Here is a 20,576-nt window from a genome sequence, read left to right as displayed (position 1 = left end):
AGACAGTCTTTGAGTTTAAACTATTGTGGTCTTTAATGATACCGAACCTAAATACATTCATTAATTGTGTTTCTAAATTCTAATTTATCTTATTAACTCGATAAATGGGCTATCTAACACTGAAAGAATTTTTCAAATCGGACCAGTAGTTCCGGAGATTAGCGCGTTCAAGTAAACAAACTCTTCAGTTTTGTAATATTAGTAAGCTTTATATATTATACTAGATATCAAATTATTTATTTTGTATTACATATTTCAAATTCCAGGAGGGTTTCTACAAGGACACTGGCAACTGGTATATTTGCTGGGAGTGCTGGGCCGTGATGACCAGGATCTGCAGGTTCCGGAGCCAGGCCTGCGCCGCACAGAGGCAGCTGGCTGATATTGTTGACGGACGGGTTGACGTTAGTATAGCATAATCATATAATACCTAGCACAGGAGTTTTTGAAATCTTATATTTTTATAATTAAAACAGGAAGTTAAGGCTGAGTGCCATCTCCTTAATTTTAATTGTAATATATGTAATTAATGTAATTATAACTTTAGCAAGTTTTTGATTTTTTGTATGGAGTTTGACAGATTTTTGACTTGATGTGGTGGAACCCAGGGTAAACATGGTGGAAAAATTCACTAGTCATGTTTCCTGCCCCCCTAGACAAAACGCACTTTTTGATCGAATCGAAAATCGAATCCGTCAAAACTCCATACAAAAAAGGGCCTTTTCGACCACTTTTCAACTGGTTTGCGATTATAATTTGCACTTTGTCACTGAAAATGACAACTCAAAACTCTTAAAAAGTTACTTATGTGGTGTTGCAATTTAAGCAACATTGTTAAACAAATAAAATAAATAAATAAATAAACATTATCCTTGCTATCTCCTCTATGCATTATGCAATACCTTTCAAATACCTGTAGATTTTAGGGCTCCTCTGTTATTTATTAATCAAGAGATTTTATTTTATTTTTTGAACTCATCTTACTTACGACTACAATTTTGATATTTACAGCTAAAATTCTTTAACATCTGCCTCTCCAGACTATCAACCGTACACAAAACATCTTATGATGATACTATTTTGACCGATTCTGATCATGAACTCTTAGAAAACTTCATTGACTGCGGCCCAGACATCAAGACTGAAAGTGATGAAGACATTCCTCTATCTGAATTTAATAACACCTCTTTGCTCGATGACAGAGAATATTCTGACACTGGCAGTCAAGAAAAAACAGTGCAACCTGTGTACAAGAAAAGGAAAAAGAACCCTGACAGCTCTAAAAAGAAGTCAAACAAAAACAGTTGCAAGGTTGATAGCGATAAGATATGTTTTATAACAACAGAAATGAGCATAGAAGAAATGCTGGAGAGTAGAGAGAAAAGAAAGATGGCGTTGTGTGCGAATGCGCCATACAAATGTGAGTCGTGTATTGAGGTGTATAAGAGTCAAATTGATTTGGATAAGCATTTTTCAGAATTTCATACTGAGGTGAGTTTTTATGTACCAGATGATCCTAAAAACTATGCAATCGATCAAGCTAACTGCGCACGCTGGAATGCCGATAGCCGAACGGTGAAGGGGTCGTACTGGCCGACTCGTGATCCGGGGAACGCGGGTTCGAATCCCACCGCCGCTCGACTATTGTGGTGCTAACGGCAGTATTAGTAATTACACAAATTACTAATAATCTTAAAAAAAAAATGGGACTCTCCCACCCACTCATTCGCGCTCGCCTCGTCCGTACCAGAACGGCGATGTGACGTCATAACGCCAGTTGCGCAGTTAACTCGACCGGTTTATATTTATACTAGCTTTCCGCCCGCTGCTGCGCCCGCGTGGAATTTTGTCTGTCACAGAAAAACTTTATCGCGCGCGTCCCTGTTTCAAAAATCGGGATAAAAACTATCCTATGTCCTTGCTCGGGACTCAAACTATCTCTATGCCAAATTTCATCAAAATCGGTTCAGTGGTTTAGGCGTGAAAGAGAGACAGACAGACAGAGTTACTTTCGCATTTATAATATTAAGTATAAATTTTATCTACTTTGTTTCTTTCAGAAAGGCACACATACTCGATGCGATATATGCATGTCATACATGCCAACTACAGCGCTACCAGCTCATAGAAATGCACACTACCTCAAATATACATGTGTACTGTGCGACATAACAGCATACAGTTCCTTGGATATGGTGGACCATTTGAAAAGTATCCATTCTGTGAATGCGACTGTTGTGAAGAAAAATAAGGTATTTGAAATGTTGGTTATGAACCCGGGATCTCTCGGTGTAGTAGTCCGTTTCGAACCACTACACCAAATGGCCGACAAAATGCAGCAGTAATGCAATAAGACTTGTTTCAACTCCAATCTAAAGCCCGGTCTGTGAGCACGTAGAATTTTGTCCAATGACCCCAAGCTACCCATCCTTATCGCTCGCGCGTAATTATATTGCTGTCGCGACTGTGCGACGGGCGCCCGCAGTGAGTGTGCGAGCGCGACAGCAACATAATTACGCGCGAGCGATAAGGACGGGTAGCTTGGGGCGTGGCTTGGGGTCATTGAACAAAATTCTACGTGCTCGCAGACCAGACAATAAGTTAACAATATGTATTTTATAAAACTCGTTTGAATCAGTTAAGGCGCTACCTCGTAAAAGTTTTCGGCCGACTGAATGCCTCGCACACAGAGGGATAGAAATATGATTTCTCAGTGCGAGGAAAGGGACAGCAATAGCGCGCGCGGCGCGGAATAAAATAACGTAAGCGACAAAAATCGAAAATCATGTATTTATTGAAAAACCAAACACTATTTAAAGAAAATAACTCGACCAGTACTTAGAATATGTTATTACCTTGCCAATATACAAAATTTGGTATTGAAATATTAGCCTATCTGCTTATAAAGCGAAAAACCGAGTAATAGAAGGGTCATCTTTGCATTTTTTTTTCTATCGAGAAAATTGTTTCCTTTCATGTTTCGGCTTCGACCAGACACTAGATTTATTAGTCAACTATGACATATTTCAAAATAAGAACATAAGTAATAAGAAAAGTACGATTAAAACTAATTCTGCGCTTCTTTAAAACGCCCAATATTTCAAGGCATCACCTTAATGTCGCTTTATTGATATTTATTTATTTGAAACCTACAGGATGAGAAGGCACGCGTGCCCAACCCGGGCTCGAAGCCGCGACGGAAGGCGGCCATGATGGACAAGCGCACGCCGCTCGGATACCAGTGCGCTGAGTGCGACAAGTACTTTGAGTAAGTTTACTTTTATTGAAGACTAGCTGCCGCCCGCGACTTCGTACGCGTGGATCCCGTTTTACCCCCTTCATCTATCTTACGCGGTTTAGATTTTTTCATACAAATAATTTTTCCCGCTAACTCCCGTTCCCGTGGGAATTTTGCAATATCCTGTTGTAACTAAGCTTTAAGTTTACTAAAGTACCTGCATGCCAAATTTCAAGCGTCTAACTTAAGCGGTTTAGATTTTTCATACAAAAGGATTTTCCCGCTAATTCCTGTTCCCGTGGGAATTCCTAAGTATACTATAACCTGCCCAGGAGTATGAAGAATAATTGTACCAAGTTTCGTTAAAATCCGTCGAGTAGTTTTTGTTTCTATCAGGAACATACAGACGGACAGACAGACAGACAGACAGACAGACAGACAAAAATTTTACTAATTGCATTTTTGGCATCAGTATCGATCACTAATCACCCCCTGATAGTTATTTTGAAAATATATTTCATGTACAGAATTGACCTCTCTACAGATTTATTATAAGTATAGATACCCACATATTTACAAGTAGGTTTTGCGCGTGAAATTTTGTCTGTCACAGAATTTTTTTATCGCGTGCGTCCCTGTTTCAAAAACCGGGATAACAACTATGCTATGTCCTTCCCGGGACTCAAATTATCTCTATGTCAAATTTTATCAAAATCGGTTCTGTGGTTTAGGCGCGACTGCGTGACAGACAGACAGTTACTTTCGCATTTATAATATTAGTAGGTAGGGCCGATGTACAACTTTTATAGAACACATTTTTCTGATATTAACTCAATTACCTTTCAATCGACTGTTATTTAGATTTCAAATTAAAAATAAAGTTGGTATGTTGAGTTTCTTCACGAGATTGAATCAGAAATGAGGAGACCCGTAAACGAACTAAATTCGCTGACATGGTCCGACGGATTAGCAAGCTGAAGTGGCAATGGGCAGGGCACATAGTACGCAGAACTGACGGCCGGTGGGGCAGCAAGGTTCTGGAGTGGAGGCCGCGTACAAGCGCAACGTAGGACATCCAATCAATAGACGTCCCCTGCTGGACAAAGGCCTCCAAGGATTTCCAGAACGACCGCCCGCATCCAGGTGCTTCCCGCGATCTTGAACAAATCCTCGGTTAATGCAGCCTGCCTACACATATTTTATAAGCCCATACATATTATTGTCACGTTTCACATAATTTTTATGATTTTCTAATATTTTATCTTCATTCAGGAACAAGAACCAAAGATGGAAACACGTCCAGCGTAGCCATAGAGAAGGCTACAAGTGTTCGGTGTGCAGCAAGCGATTCGCGTTCAAGAACAACCTCACTAGACACGAACAGTTAGTTTCTTTTTCTAGGTCTTTTCTATGACAAAGCCTTGGGTTTATCTCGTAGGTGATAAAAGTCCACTTGATCAATGAAAAAAGGTCGTATTTGTTCACCTGGGTGAATCAATGCCTATGTGAACAAAGGCGACCGCTTTGGTCGAATCAATTCACCTGGGTGAAATGGTTCCGAGGTGAAATGAGGACACTAAAATCTCCACTTTGTTCATCTAGGTCATTGGTTATTTGAGACGCGCCCCCTTTCGACCATACAAAGAATTCCCCCTCCTCTAGTCAAGATTATTTATTGGTCGTATCGAGCGGTCTGGAATGCATTCTCTTAGCGGTCGCAGGTTTTTTATACTTAAGTACACAGATGGCCCGCGCTCCTCTTTAAAGGTCTTTGCACCTCCCCTGGGGGGCGCGTCCCTCACTTTGGGAACCAATGATCTAGGTGAACGGGGAGGGGGGACGTCAGATAGTTTGAACTACTTGTGAAGTAAAATGTCCAAGGAAAAAGCAGTTGTTAGGTATTTGTCTGTTATGGTTTCACTGTATGTTTTCCGAACAAAATAAATATTAATTTATGGTGTCTCCCAGGATGCACAAAGGCCCGCCTCCTAGACAGGAGTGCCCGCAGTGCCACAAACAAGTGCGCGTAGACCTTATCAAGGTGCACGCCCGGATACACACAGCCAGGCAGGGCTTTGTGTGCGTGGAGTGCGACAAAAGGTATATACAGGGTGGCTTTGAAATCGTTGGCATCCTTCTAAATAATATAAACTATAACTCAAAGGTGACTGACTGACTGACATAGTGATCTATCTATCAACGCACAGCCCAAACCACTGGAGGGATCGGGCTGAAATTTGGCATGCAGGTAGATGTTATGACGTAGGCATCCGCTAAGAAAGGATTTTACGAAACTCCACCCCTAAGGGGGTAAAACAGGATCCTAGCGGACGAAGTCGCGGGCGGTCGTTAGTCCTTTTAATATAAGACTACTCATGATACATAGTGCATTCATTATTCAATTTTTTTTTAAACATTAGTCGTTTTTCAAATTAAATTTTAAATGAACGATTTCGTGTTCGATTCCCGCCTTAGGCAGTTCGATTTTTTCAAGATGTTTATTATAAATAAATAAATAAAAGGTAAATAGATATTAAAATAGACAAAGTGACTTACCTTAAGATTTCCGCTTAGTGACGCTGACATAAATAAGGTACTTGATACAAATAAGGCCTACGTTCTAATAAGGCCTATGCATAAGAAAACACAGATAAATAAATCCAACCGGGATAATACTTCAAGGACACGTACTCATATGCCCTATAACCCGGTAGAGTGCAAGAGCGTCCCGATCCACGATCCCAGTACCAATTGGCACACGTTCTTCTAAGGTGGTGGGTGATTTCGTGCTGTCTTATAAAAATCTGTCGATTTCATCTTAAATTTTCGGTAAAATGACGCTGGTTTAGATTAAGCTTTTCTTGGTAATCGTTTCTAAATGTTTCTTACTAGCTAATAATTACCTTAATTTGTACTACTGGCTATAGATGCATTATTTGTAAATTTTTAAAGACAACAAGAGCGAGATATCTAATAAGGCCTAGGCCTTATTTCAGCATGGTAGGCCATATTAGATACTTATGTTAACACCTGATTACGGACAAATTCATTAAACTAAATGAGTAAAAGAGTTACTAATATTTATTTAATAAGAATGTTACTAACAGCACAGAAAAGAAAAAGAAAACAGAGTCGAAAAAAATTACAAACCCTGTAAAAAAAAGAAAAAAAAATACAAAATCAATAAAAAAATAAGAAAAAAGCCGTATGTATAATTCTAAAGGAAAGAAGAATAAAAGCTGGTATTATCATGCCTGTCTCGAAGACAAAGTAGCAGATATGCGACCATAAAGAACTGCTTTTGGTGGTATCACAAATATTGTGTAGGAGTTCGTAAAGATGATTCAGAGGCCTTTTTATGCACTGGTTCTAATAAAAATAGAGATCTCATTTTGTTTACAAAAATTCAAGACTAAATGGTATTCCCAAACTGATTTATTTAAAAGGTTTTATGTGTAGGCCTTATTCGAACACGGTGTTTTAATAAGCCCTATACAAAAAAATAATATTGTTTGTTTTTGATATTTTTTTCAATAATATATGTAAGGAATCATTACTTTGTTAGTCCACGGAGCTTACATCCCTCCCTGTGTACAACTTTACTTACGAGTACTACACGCAACTGACATGTAAAATTTGCAAGAAAAAATCAATTTGGTGTAAAAAATGCGCCACGCACTAAAGCATCCTAGGCTATGATTTATGTCTTACCATATACAATAGCTCTGAATAAGATTTTGGTATTTTTTTAGTAAATGAGTATAACTTACAACTCCTTTTTAACTCTTAAACCTAACAAAATCATAGTATGTTTTTTTCTCATAGTAGTAGTTGTGGTAGTAGTCCATTCTCCGACCAGGTGTTTAAACACCACCCATTTTCCGGCTTTTCCAGTTGACCAAGAATTTTTCTAATATTTTTCTGTGGATACTTGACCTCTATTTAGAAACATACTAAAAATTTATAAAAATTGACAAGAATAAAAAGTTTCAGGAGTATCTGGGTTAATATTATCTATAATTTGTGTATAATTCGTGGTGGAATAAGTGGAATTTAAGTTTATCTAGAGATATACAGTATATTTCTGTTTACTAGTTATGTACAATTTTAATAACGCAAACAAATCGACGTTTTTAGGGTTCCGTAGCCAAAATGGCAAAAACGGAACCCTTATAGTTTCGTCATGTCCGTCTGTCCGTCTGTCCGTCTGTCCGTCTGTCCGTCTGTCCGTCTGTCACAGCCGATTTACTCGGAAACTATAAGTACTACAGTGATGAAATTTGATGGGAATATGTGTTGTATGAACCGCTACAAAATTATGACACTAAATAGTAAAAAAAAGAATTGGGGGTGGGGCCCCCCATACATGTAACTGAGGGATGAAAATTTTTTTTTCGATGTACATACCCGTGTGGGGTATCAATGGAAAGGTCTTTTAAAATGATATAAAGTTTTCTAAAAAACATTTTTCTTAAAGTGAACGGTTTTTGAGATATCAGCTCTCAAAGTCGTAAAAAGTATGTCCCCCCCCCTCTATTTTTATAACTACGGGGTATAAAATTCTAAAAAAAATAGAGGTGATGCATGCTAATTAACTCTTTCAACGATTTTTGGTTTGATCAAAGTATCTCTTATAGTTTTTGAGATAGGTTGATTTAACTGTAATTTTGGTTAAGTTATTGTGCTTACACTGAAAACGATGGCTGAACCTTATAAGATAGATCAAAAAATATACTACAGTATTGTACACCTTTTAAAATCCGCGATGATATAAAATCTTTATAATGTAGGTACTTTTTACGAGAAATATTAGCTTATTCAAGCAATACGCCATTAATCCTTATCCAGTAATGTACCTTAAATACATTGTGCATTTGATAAAGTTTAATATTACAAATGTGATTGTTGAGTAATAATAGGTTAAACATATCCATCGAACCAATATTTTTAAAACGCGTTAATCCTATAGATTATTATTACATCGATTCAAGAAGATCGGTCGCTCGCTGCGCTGCAGCGCGTGAGTTGCGGGGCGTGGTCTCGCGCGGGAGCGGGGATAAGATAGCTAACCGCGTCGACCCGAACGGGCAGACACGTGAGGGCAGACGTCGTTGTCACTTGTGCGCGCTAAGAGAATTTCATCGTTCCCATTTACTTCTTTCGCAAGTCGAATTTGGCGTTGAGACTTTTTAATATTGAATTGTACCTATTATAAAAAATAAGTAAGTAGGTATACTGGTTTAATAGGTGCTATTAAACCGGTCACGTACTAATAAATCCCCCAATAATATAAATTCCTTTGTTTTTGGTGCAAATTTTAGTGTTTCGTAGCAGGTTTTTAAAATTTCTAAAGCTTATTGTATATCATCTAACAATGGATACTTTAGATAATACGTTTTCCTACATTCTGAATTATAATAACTATATCGAAGATGATGTGGTTCGCGCATTTCATGAAAAGTTACTTCGGTGCACATCATTTAGACCGCGTGAGCTAGAATTATTTCAACACCCTGAACTGATTGAACCTGTACCTAAAAATGAGACGCACCTTCAAGTAATTTATGACGGTGACGTGGGATTAGTGGGGCACTGGAGTTGTATTTATTACATTAATGGAATACTGCGTGTGTACGATAGTCTTGTTGGTGTTCTAGGAAAATCGCAAAAAATATATGTAAAAGCCTTGTTTCCGTATCTATCGGAGTCATGTATTCAGTTTCCAAGTGTTCAGCGACAACCGAATACTATTGATTGTGGTTTGTTTGCCATTGCTTTTGCCACCTCTTTAGCTCGGAATATTTATAAATACATATATAAAATTAATATTCATACATAAAAGTACAAGGCAAAATATCGGGAGAGTTTAGGCTCCATTCACCAGGTGTATAAATTGACATAATAAGTTTATTATATTTGCTGCTACGGAACCCTTTATGCGCGAGCCCGACTCGCACTTGGCCGGTTTTTAATGATAAAATACCACATTTTGTTTAATACAACCTCAATTTTAAGGTCTAGAGGCATTTGAATCATATAGGCCTTATTCCGTGTAGGTGATTTAATAAAGCCAAAATCAGTGGTTTCGTAATTTGCTTATTTTGAAGAGATTTAGTTAAAAATTGTGTTATTTTTTGTAATATTGCTAAAATTAAAGGATGGAAGAAGTTAATTAACCTTGTTTTTGTTGATTGGCGTTAATATTTATTAAAATATAAGCATTTAAAGTTAGGTAGGCTTTATTTGTATCAAGTACCTTACTTGAGTTTTTACCATAATTTGCATGCTTAAATATTTTTGATTTGATTTGTAGGTTTGCGAGTCGAGCGTCTTACGAACATCATTTAAAGTACACCCAAGTGCATGCTCCACAGTTGCTGTTAAAGTAAGTAATTCTTGAAAGAAAGAAAGAAAAAATATTTATTTGGTAACTTAAAATATTTTTTTTTCTAATTTTTTACTTACCTATATTTTTTTACCAGCTGTGCCCCGCGGTGTTACCCGCGATAAAACGTAGCCTGTGTTAATCCAGGGTGTCAGCTAACTCCGTAACAAATTTTATTAAAATCGCTCCAGACAAAGAAGTAACAAACATACACACTCACAAACTTTCGCCTATAGAATATTGGTGTGAATTTAAACGTTCATAAGTGACAAATCATAAAGGTAGCAGGAAGGCGCTGGATGCAGGCCGCTACCAACCGGGCGATGTGGGAATCATTGGGGGAGGCCTATGTTCAGCAGTGGACGTCCTGTGGCTGAAATGATGATGATGATTGGGCTCCGAAGGACACAGTCGAGTTTTAGTGGGTAGACCCCGAGGAGAGACCCATATAAAATCAAAGCATTTCTCGACAGAAAAAAAGGGTTAGGCTAGTTTCCTGAAAAAATTTTTGTCCGTCAATTGTATCAAAAAATATTGGACACGTATATTTTAATTTGTCAATCAAACAAGCAATTACGAAGGCATGGTGCGTTGAAGTTCCGCGTGACGTCACACCGTGCTACACTTTTAACCACGCCTTGATATCACGTCTTCTTTTGAACTTTGGTGCGCTTTATCTCTGTCAATCTTCATTATTTTGAAAAAGTGAAATGTACCTACATGTCGAGTATTTTTTGATAAGTTAACTGACGGATTCAAAATCTTTTTTTTAACCCAGGAAACATACGTTACTATTCCCACCTCTCGTTCCCACCGCTGCAACTCCTGTGTAGCCAGGCTCTACAGCTTGACCGCCAATAACCCAACCAGTGAAGGCCAAGTTTGTCCCGGGGAAAAGTTAAACTGTCATTGGACTAGTGTTGCCGAACCGATAGTTTTCATCTGAAAAAGCCTTATCTATCGATAGTATCGACAGTATCGATACTATCGATAGACCAATCGATAGTCTTGCGATAGTTTTGCTATCGATAGACTATCGTCTTAAATGTTATTCTGAGCTTTGTTACGTCTTGTTTGAATAGTGTAATTGGTACTACCGTTCTATTCATGAATAAAATAAATAAATAAATAAATATATCGATAGTCGACTATCGAACGGTAACACTACATTGGACCCGCAACGAAATTAATCAAAAGAACATAGGAGAAGTTCGAAGCCAAGAAACGTCCCTATTTTCGTGATATAGATCATCCTTTTGTGTCCCTCCAGGTATAAATGTGCGACGTGCGATAAAGGTTACCGGTCACGCGGCGAGTTGCGTGACCACGTCAATTATAAGCACATGGGCAGGACGCAGCACAAGTGTCCCATTTGCGGGAAGGTAAGGACGTAGCACACTTATCAACCCGGAAACGGATCGTAACCGTATCGAGGCGGTCAGTATTCTTTGTATGAAACTCCATACTGCAACGCACACTTATAAACGCCTCGCCTCGCGGTTGACAGCTCGCGAAAGGCGATGCGGTGTTGATCCCTTTCAGAGTTGATAAGTCAGACTTAGAGTGTTTTCACATTAGGGCGACAGAAGCGTGACAGCAGCGCGGCAGCGGCGTTTTTATAATGTGAAGGCATCCGCTGTCACATAGTATGAAATTATCGCTATCGCTGAAGTCGCCTAAAAGCGCTCTTAAGGCTTATTTTGTAGATGAACATAGGCACAACGTTCGTTTGGTAAGGCCGTGTCCTAAGGGAGCGTTTTAGAGTAATGCGGTCCGGAGGAACCGCTCGCTCCTTAGCAGTTCATACAGATCGGCTGTGCGGAGCGATCCGCACTGACAGGCCGCGTGACACTAAAACCAGCCTAATGGCGCAAGTACACTCTGCGAGAAATTGACAGAGACGAGCGCGAGCCCGCACAATGAAGTATGGGCGACACACGGTGAAACTAACTAAAGTGCGTGTTTACACTATACGTCTCGATCAATTTTCGCATAGTGTACTTGTGCCATATTAGCCTCCGTTAAAACTGGCATGGGTTCTGTATCAAAAATTATAGGTCTCGCTAGACCTAACTCAGTCAGTGCCTGAGGTATGGAAGCGGCACGGGAGGGGTGACATTCACATAATGAGGGCTATCGTTCTTATACTTAACAGTTGGCACCCCTGGCGATTGACAGGACCTTACTCTACAGTGGCGCCATCTTGATGAGCGCAAATGCGATAGTCCTCCTACCACTTTAGCGCTCACCAGTTGGTGCCACTGTCTTCGCTGCTAGCAAGTGACAGGACCTTACTCTACAGTGGCGCCATCTTGATGAGTGCAAATGCGATAGTCCTCCTACCACTTTAGCGCTCACCAGTTGGCGCCACTGTCTTTGCTACTAGCAAGTGACAGGACCTTACTCTACAGTGGCGCCATCTTGATGAGTGCAAATGCGATAGTCCTCCTACCACTTTAGCGCTCACCAGTTGGCGCCACTGTCTTTGCTACTAGCAAGTGACAGGACCTTACTCTACAGTGGCGCTAACTGGTGAGCCGTAAAACGATAGCCCTCATTATGACGTGACAGAGCATACAAATCTGAATTCTCGCAGATATTAAAAATTGACGTTACAAAAACACCCTCCCGTGCTCCCATACCTCAGGCACTGACTCAGTTAAGCATAAAATTACGCGCGAGCGATAAGGATGGGTAGCTTGGGGTCATTGGACGAAATTCTATGTGCTTGGCGAGCGGACTTTACACGTGTACAACTCTCTAATGCAGTGGTTCCCAAAGTTGTCTGGGCTACGACTCATCTAATACAAGTTCCCAAACTCGGTACCCACCTATAGGAAATTTCGCCCGCTGCCCAGTGGTTGGACTAGTAGGCTAGTGTGTCGTTCTAGAACAGTCTTTCCCAAAGTGGGCGATAACGCCCCCTTGTGGGCGCTGCAGGCTTAAATAGGGGCGGTAAGAGACCCAGAAAAAAAATCGGGACGTTGTGTAGAGGCTTGGGAGGCGTCATCTACTAGGAGGACTCTTAGACACCGACTGAGCTCGACTCTTGACTACAAAAATGGGGGCGCTAAAAATAATTTATTCTCAAAGTGGGCAGTAGACTAAATAAGTTTGGGAACCACTGTTCTAGAAGCAGGGCCCACTAATGTTCGCTCGCGAGCCACCACTGTCTGTATTTAAGTGCTAAACCTATAGTGTGTGTGCGTTATTATCATCCTGTACTTGGTTGTATTGTACCTTAAATACCCCCCATTAATAAGGTATAATCTCCAGGCGCTGGCGACACGTCGCTGCGTTGGACGTCACGTGCGACGCGCACACGAAGGCGTTCGAGAAAGCGCGCGGGACAAAGTCTGTCAACAGTGCGGGAAGACTTTCCGGGTGAGCGATATTAGACTTTAAGTCCATGACAACAGGGTCCATATTTAAAGATTCAAAGGTTATTTATTCACCGAGACAAGTTAAGTTTAAGTGCGCGTGTCAAGATCTTCGGGGGAGCACGCCATATTTGACCTTATGGCGATGATAAATAGGGTCTTTATTTGTGTATTGGCCATAAAGTTAATATACCTACCTAGCGGAAAAGCAACAAAGAACTGAGCGAGCGAGGTGTCGCTAACAGCAACACTGTGCGATGCCGTCGGCGTCACGTCAAACAGAGCCAAAACGCAACTATTTGACAGTTAGGAGGCACTTAGTGGTTCGCTGAAAATAAAAGCTACAGAAACGTTCAGCGATTGATTTTATTGGTACAACAAAACAGTGAAACAATCCTGACGTGACACAATTATATCCAGTGTCATCCAAAATCGGTTTCGTTTGACAGCTCTTGGTTGTTCCTCTATTTCGAAGGAATATTAACTTTAGGGTATTAGCACGTGCGGCGTGCGCACGAAGACAGGTTATTTTACATTATAAATAATTCAAAAAAATCCTAATAACAATTACGTATCATTTACCTATTTATTTATTTCTTTACAGGACAAGAAAGGTCTCCGAGAACACGAATTCATCCACACAGGCGAGCGTCCGCTAGCGTGCGAGATATGTGGATGCACCTTTAGGCAGAGCGCGTCTCTATACACGCATCGCAAGCGAGTCCACAAAATATTCCCGCAAAAGAAAAACGTTGAGTTGCTTGAACCAGAGAAATGCAGCTGAAATAACGGTAATGTTCAATAACGCGTTATAACGCACGTTATGAATACTCTAAGAAGAAAAACGTTGAGTTGCTTGAACCAGAGAAATGCTGCTAAAATAACGGTAATGTTAAATAACGCGTTATAACGCACGTTATGGATACTCTAAGAAGAAAGTCGTAAGAGTTGCTTGAACCAGAGAAATGCAGCTAAAATAACGATAATGTTCAATAACGCGTTATAACGCACGTTATGGATACTCTAAGAAGAAAGTCGTAAGAGTTGCTTGAACCAGAGAAATGCAGCTAAAATAACACGTTATAACGCACGTTATGGATACTCTAAGAAAAAAGATGTAAGAGTTGCTTGATCCAGAGAAATGCAGCTAAAATAACGATAATGTTCAATAACGCGTTATAACGCACGTTATGAATACTCTTAAGAAGAAAGACGTAAGAGTTGCTTGAACCAGAGAAATGCAGCTAAAATAACAGTATTGAGAAATAACGCGTTATAACGCACGTTATGGACACTCTAAGAAGAAAGACGTAAGAGTTGCTTGAACCATAGAAATGCAGCTGAAATAACGGTAATGTTTAATAACGCGTTATAACGCACGTTATGGATACTCAAAGACTGAGTTGTACCCACGATCACAGAAACTAAAGGGAGATGTGTCAAGGGGTCGGGGCCGGTGTCGCAGCAATATGCCCAAAAACAGAACACATTGCTGCAGACGTCATAATGTAAACAGTTTACATTGCTTGCGTAGTACTAAAGATTATTCGAACGTTGAGTACTGATACCGCAGTGGAAAATGAGCACATATAGATGACCCAAGCTGAACTGTCCCACCAAACTCAATGACAGGGGGGCGCTACCATCGTTCAACTATATGGTTTCCAACATGGCAAAAATCGGAACCAGCGATCCGGTATTGACGGTGGCGCCCCACTGTCAATGTCATCGATAGGACAGTTCACTATTTTGGAACTATATTTAGATTACTTTGTGTGTGTCAATTTCTAATGCGACACTAATTTCGAACTCTGCATTAGCATCTCTCTATGGTTGCACCACATTACTTTAACCGTAACGATAACCATAACTGGTGTTTGAGAAATGCAGATAAAATAACGGTATTGAAAAACATAACCCTACTTCTGGCGCAGTCGCGTAAAAATAACGCGTTATAACATACGTTATTGATACTCAAAACTCAGACAGAAGAAAAGAAAAGCGCGGAGTTGCTTGAAGCAGACAACGATAGTAGCAAGTATCAAGAAGAGAAATGCAGCTAAAATAACTGTAATTTTAAAGTCTTAACAGTACAGATACTCAAGTATCAATAATTTAAAATGCGAAGAATAAAAATTCACCATAATGTAAATGTTGAATATCACGAAAAATTACTTAGATACTACTAACGGAACAGAAAGTATTAAATTGATAACTACTTTACGTAATGAAGAATGTTCACTAATTTTGTTTTTTAGCTTTCTGTATTCTCTGTTAAAAATAAAAAAATACACGTGAAAGAATTATTTCGATACGTCAATTAGTTTCCAAGATATTGAATTTTAAAAGTGCGGGCGGCGGCCGGCCCGCCGTAATATGCGCGTGACGTCATTTTACAGTGACTGGCTCATATTTGTATGGGTGGAATCTTGCAAGCTGAATTAAGACCCACTTCCAGGCAACCGATTAAGCTGAAATTTCGCAAACACATGTGATTTGGATGACCATGCAATATTATGATGACATGGAGCTGATCTGATGATGGAGCTGGAAGGTGGCCATAGCAACTCTATAATAAAAGGACTTAAATGCATCGCGTTTGGGCTCGTTCATTTTGTATTGATGAGTATTTTAATTCTATATAGTAATCAGGGTCTAATGATGAAGCTGGAAGGTAATTCGCAATAAAACGACACAATCGCATCAAGTTTGGGTTTGGTTCAATTTTAATTTCTGTGATGGGTCTGGGTGTTAATATGCATAATAAGTTTGTATTTACAAAAAAAATGTATTTAAGTATGTTTATATCCGTTTTCTAGTGAGCGGACACTGTGAATGTACGTCACGCATATCACGCGGGGTCACGTGACCGTCGGCGCACGGTGGATCGAAATGGCATTAAAGTGGACATAGGGATTTTTTCCGGAAAATCGAATTTTAAAAATTGCCAATCGATAGTCCTTTGCTCACTCATCACGACATGTCATATCACATTTTTCTCTAAACCTGATACTTTAGCTTAAAAAAAATAATTTGTGTTTTTTTTGTATGAAACGAGACATAAAGTGCTAATTTTCTCCGAAGACCTGCTAGATCGTGACTTGAAACAACCTAGGTCGGTATAACTGCATTATTTATTAATATTCTAAGCTATTTCCAGCTGCTCCAAACCGCAACTTAGCCTGTTAAACGATTCCGAAAAAAATTAAAAATTGACTCTTCTTGTAATTGTATTTTAGTTCTTTTTTTTAGAAAAAGCTTCGATTACGGTACTAGAAAGTGATTTTATCGTTAGGTGACATTGTTATCTATTCTCAAAACCTGTTAAACCCTTTCTTTCCTATCAGCACAAATCTAGCCCAAGGCGTGTAAAAATACGGCTATAGGTGTCATACATGACATCATAGGTTTCTTGTAGCGATGCTTGAGTTGCATGGAAAGAATAAGCATCTTTCATAATAAATTCACGAGATCGCATCACACCGAAACGTGGACGAATTTCATCACGGAATTTAGTCTGGATTTGATAGAAATTTACCGGTAATTGCTTATAACTTTTCAGCTCATTACGTGCCAAATCTGTAATAACTTCTTCATGAGTAGGACCAAGCACGAATGGATTATCATGACGATCTTTGAAACGAAGTAATTCCGGACCGTATTGTTCAAAACGACCAGATTCTTCCCAAAGCGCAGCAGGTTGAGTGACAGGCATAAATACTTCTAATGCGCCTGAACGGTTCATTTCTTCGCGAACAATCGCATCTACTTTCTTTAAAACACGTGTTCCCATGGGCAACCAAGAGTATAAACCAGAAGCTAATTTACGAATCATCCCCGCACGTAACATGAGCTGGTGCGAAATGACTTCAGCATCATTTGGGGTTTCTCTTAACGTTGCAAATAAAAAGCGGCTTGCGCGCATGGAAACTGTCCTAAAGTTAAGTGTTATTTAGAAATACTCAAACGAGCAAAATCATCTACTCAGTTTTAAGCAATCGGCATTATGACATGAATCATTGAATTTCGTGTAATCTAAAGCAAGCTGAATGAATTAANGAAACATATTGATGCTTAACGTTGTGTTTGGGTGAACACCAAGTTGCTCCACACACAAATGCAACTTTATCAAAATAAAATTCTTGTTATTATCTTAGGTAACAGCACAATTGCAAATACTTCAATGAAGTTACCATCCTCAAAGCATTCACAAGAAATACCCAAGTACTTTAAATAACTTTTTGGTTAAGGCTGCTAGCGGCAGTTGGGAAGTTCTAAAATCTAGCAGTAGACTGTAGCTAATTAATTATTAAAATCTGTTCACACTCAAGTTAATTGTATGCAATTTCATGCCAATGACAAAAATAAGCACAGTTAAACAACCAAGCCGCAGTGGCACTGCTAGTCTCAGCCCAACCCTTGCAATAAAACATTAATTCAACTCACCAAATATCACAGCTGATTCCTTTTGTATTGCATTTTCACTCACCATATATCACAGCTGATGCCTTTTGTATTGCATTACCTTCTGTCCAACTCCAAATTACTTATGTGGAGTACCCTTGCTAAGTGTTCAGCTTCACTCTGGTATTGATTGTGCTTGACCAATTTGCTCACCACAGGGCCAACCCGCAGACAGATAAGTCACCACATCTAAAACTCAAGTCAAATCTAAAAATATGCACACACAACATGCTACAACCAGTATCCTTTTCATTAAACAGCTGATAAATAACCTCAAGATTAAAATCATTTTCACCATATGAGAATAACCAACAATAATGACTGGTACACAAGAATACCCTTTAAGTTAAATGTACCACATTCTATATCTTTTTTTTAATTATAATAATTGGATAAATTTTAATCACCCACACTAATTTTCAATTTTAGTGATACAACCTAAATCACTACTGGTAGCAGAAATTAATTGATAAGTTGGAAAAGTTCAATATTAACATTATCTTTACTCAAAATATAGCATCATGTAACATAATAATAATTATGCTTCACAATAATTGAAGTATCAATCACTATAAGAGTACCAAAAATACACCATATGTTCAACGGCATAACTGGCTGCTTTACTTAATTTCAATTTACAAATTAAGCTATTTAATAGATTTTATCTCATCTTATAGTGCTCTACATCAAGAAAGAAACATCATGATACTAAAACTGGTTTACACAACACAGACCTTAGCTTCAATTTACTTGAATAAAACGAATTATTAATTCTTCTCCAAAATAATGCCAAGAGGTTACTCGGGCATGATCACCAAACTTATTTAATTTATCTGACCATATTCTATCCATTCTTTATTGATTTTAAATCTCAACAGGTTATTCTTCGCAGAATGCAAACATGAACCAATGAACACCGTTCAATTTAATTTCTTTTACTAAAATAGTTTATTAGGCATTGCAATTAAAGTGAGCACATACCATAGCTTTCACACACATTCCTGGCATTATCAGTAAAGACTGACAATACTTATAACATTTGTTGCATCATTCACTTCCATGCATTATTTGGCTCAAAAGGAAATGTGTTAATATTGTTGCTGTTAGAATATTCGATAGTAATAATGAATCGTACCTGCTCTGGGGCCATCGTTAGTCAAATTGTTCACCACTTACGTGACCACAAGCCGAGTTACGGAGGGAGTATCTTCATAATTTGCGTCATCATTTGTCGTACTTAAATACTTTTCTGCATCTCACACATTTGTCAGCGTGGTTTCCTTGATATTCTCTCTTCATCATATTCAATTATAATCATAGAATCGTGGGCGTTTTGTGTTAACATTCGTGACAAATAACACGAAACATTGGTCACCTGGAACACTTTGAAATCACGTTACTATCATAGGTTTCAGATCTCACTTCTGAACTATTAAGGGCCGGTAGATCTATTCTCATAAATAAAACACTGGATACTCATCTTTCACATTATATTGCCTTATTTTAGTTACAATTCATCACTTAGCACAAAAGCGCGCGGACTCGTCTCCGCGCGTCCCTCTATTCTGACGTTTGATTCTCGTGTGACATTGACGTATTGTCAATGTCACTATGACAGCAACTCATTGGCCACAACTATATCGTTATTTTAACGTTTTAGATTTTTCATAATTAACAATACCTAGTAACATTCTCAATTGTACACAAATATTATTTAAAGAAATCTGTTATTATAATTATTATAGCCTGACCAGGAACATAAAAACCCTCGCCATGTTGCGGAAAACTAATGGTACTAATTTCTTTTAATGGCAACAGTAACTGAAAACTTCATTGATATGTCACCTTGCATGTCAGTCTATTGCTGTCAAAGTGTAAACAAACTTTATTTTAAATGTGCGCAATTGATTTGGTGAATTACATTGCTAAAATCTTTTTATAGTCGTGAAAGAAAAGTGGTTCACAATGTGTTAAAGTATTTGTCGAAGAGAAATACTAAGGGTTCGGACAATATTTTCATTGAATATTTTTTCCGGCAAGGGTGTCAAATTGACTGACATATTTATCGCATAGTACAGTCCACTATGAAAATTAGCTGTGGTTTGTTTCAACTACCTATTTTAAAGTTTTTTGTCACTTTCTAAGTGTTGAATTTTATGGAATTGGGAAAGAAGTACCGAGTTTGAAGCGTTCATGAGCAGACATTGCAGTTGAATATTCAAGTTCTGAATTTGATTATCGATGAATAATAAAATAAATCCTACGAGCTCGATTGATGTTTTCATTTTATTTATTTAAACCAAGGTACCTATAATAATATTTTTTCGTTAATTCATGAAAATATCAAATTAGCCTGTAATCCTGAATCCTGATACATAAAGTTAGCCTATTAATTTAACACAGGTACGACTGTACTCAGTGTTGCACTATCAAATGCAATTGACGCGCCTCTATGCCAGGGTTTTTATGTTCCTGGTCAGGCTATACAACTTAATAAATAGTAATGTAAATGAAATATTACGTACATAATAGATGCAATAAAATGTTGAGTATTAAATAAAACTCATGAAATTAGCATGCATTTTTTTATTCACAGTGTATACAAAATATCACAGTCACACACACTTTCTTATTCGAATGATTACTTACAAAATAATTATACTGTGACGTGTCACATAGCGGCCTCTTTGACCTAGGTGCCAAGTATGCTTAACTTGAACATTAGAAGAGAGTATAGATAGGGGGCCACTGCTTTTATTCAATATCACATGGGGCCCACTAGCTACTAACTACTAATTGTCACTTGGGGCACTGCTTCCAGTCACATGGGGGCCACTGGTGGGTCACGTCTACGTGTCAGTTTGGCCAGGCCTGTTCATCTCCGCGAGTTTACATCGAAAACAAAACACGCACGATGGCCCACCTACAGGATACTATTCGACAAGGCCTCACATACGAGCGAACATTGACTCACGCACGCGTATTCTTGTGTATGATGGAAGAAAATAAAGAAAATGGTGTACTAAGTACTGTGCAGTATTTAACTGCCTAAATAATAAGAAAAACACAAAATGTACTATTTTAAATTGCCTCAAGACACTGAGAGGTA

At 38.6% G+C, this 20,576-nt stretch overlaps 1 protein-coding gene across 1 annotated transcript; it reads left to right on the top strand.

Moving 5' to 3' along the window:
- Positions 1-266: 266 nt before the first annotated feature.
- LOC114351789 (zinc finger protein 160-like) lies at positions 267-14,330 on the top strand (the record flags this gene model as incomplete). Its single annotated transcript, XM_028303113.1, has 10 exons — positions 267-404; positions 1,012-1,491; positions 2,061-2,252; positions 3,156-3,268; positions 4,511-4,621; positions 5,207-5,338; positions 9,552-9,623; positions 10,894-11,005; positions 12,900-13,007; positions 13,608-14,330. Coding segments are annotated over 10 exons (1,638 nt in total), but the record flags the coding sequence as incomplete, so codon positions are not given.
- Between the last annotated feature and the right edge of the window lie 6,246 nt (positions 14,331-20,576).

The sequence above is a fragment of the Ostrinia furnacalis genome, unplaced genomic scaffold, assembly GCF_004193835.3.
Source record: "Ostrinia furnacalis isolate ACB-3 unplaced genomic scaffold, ASM419383v2 OfSCF1190, whole genome shotgun sequence".
In the NCBI taxonomy this organism is placed as follows: Eukaryota; Metazoa; Arthropoda; class Insecta; order Lepidoptera; family Crambidae; genus Ostrinia; species Ostrinia furnacalis.
This window is presented reverse-complemented; position numbering and strand designations above follow the sequence as displayed.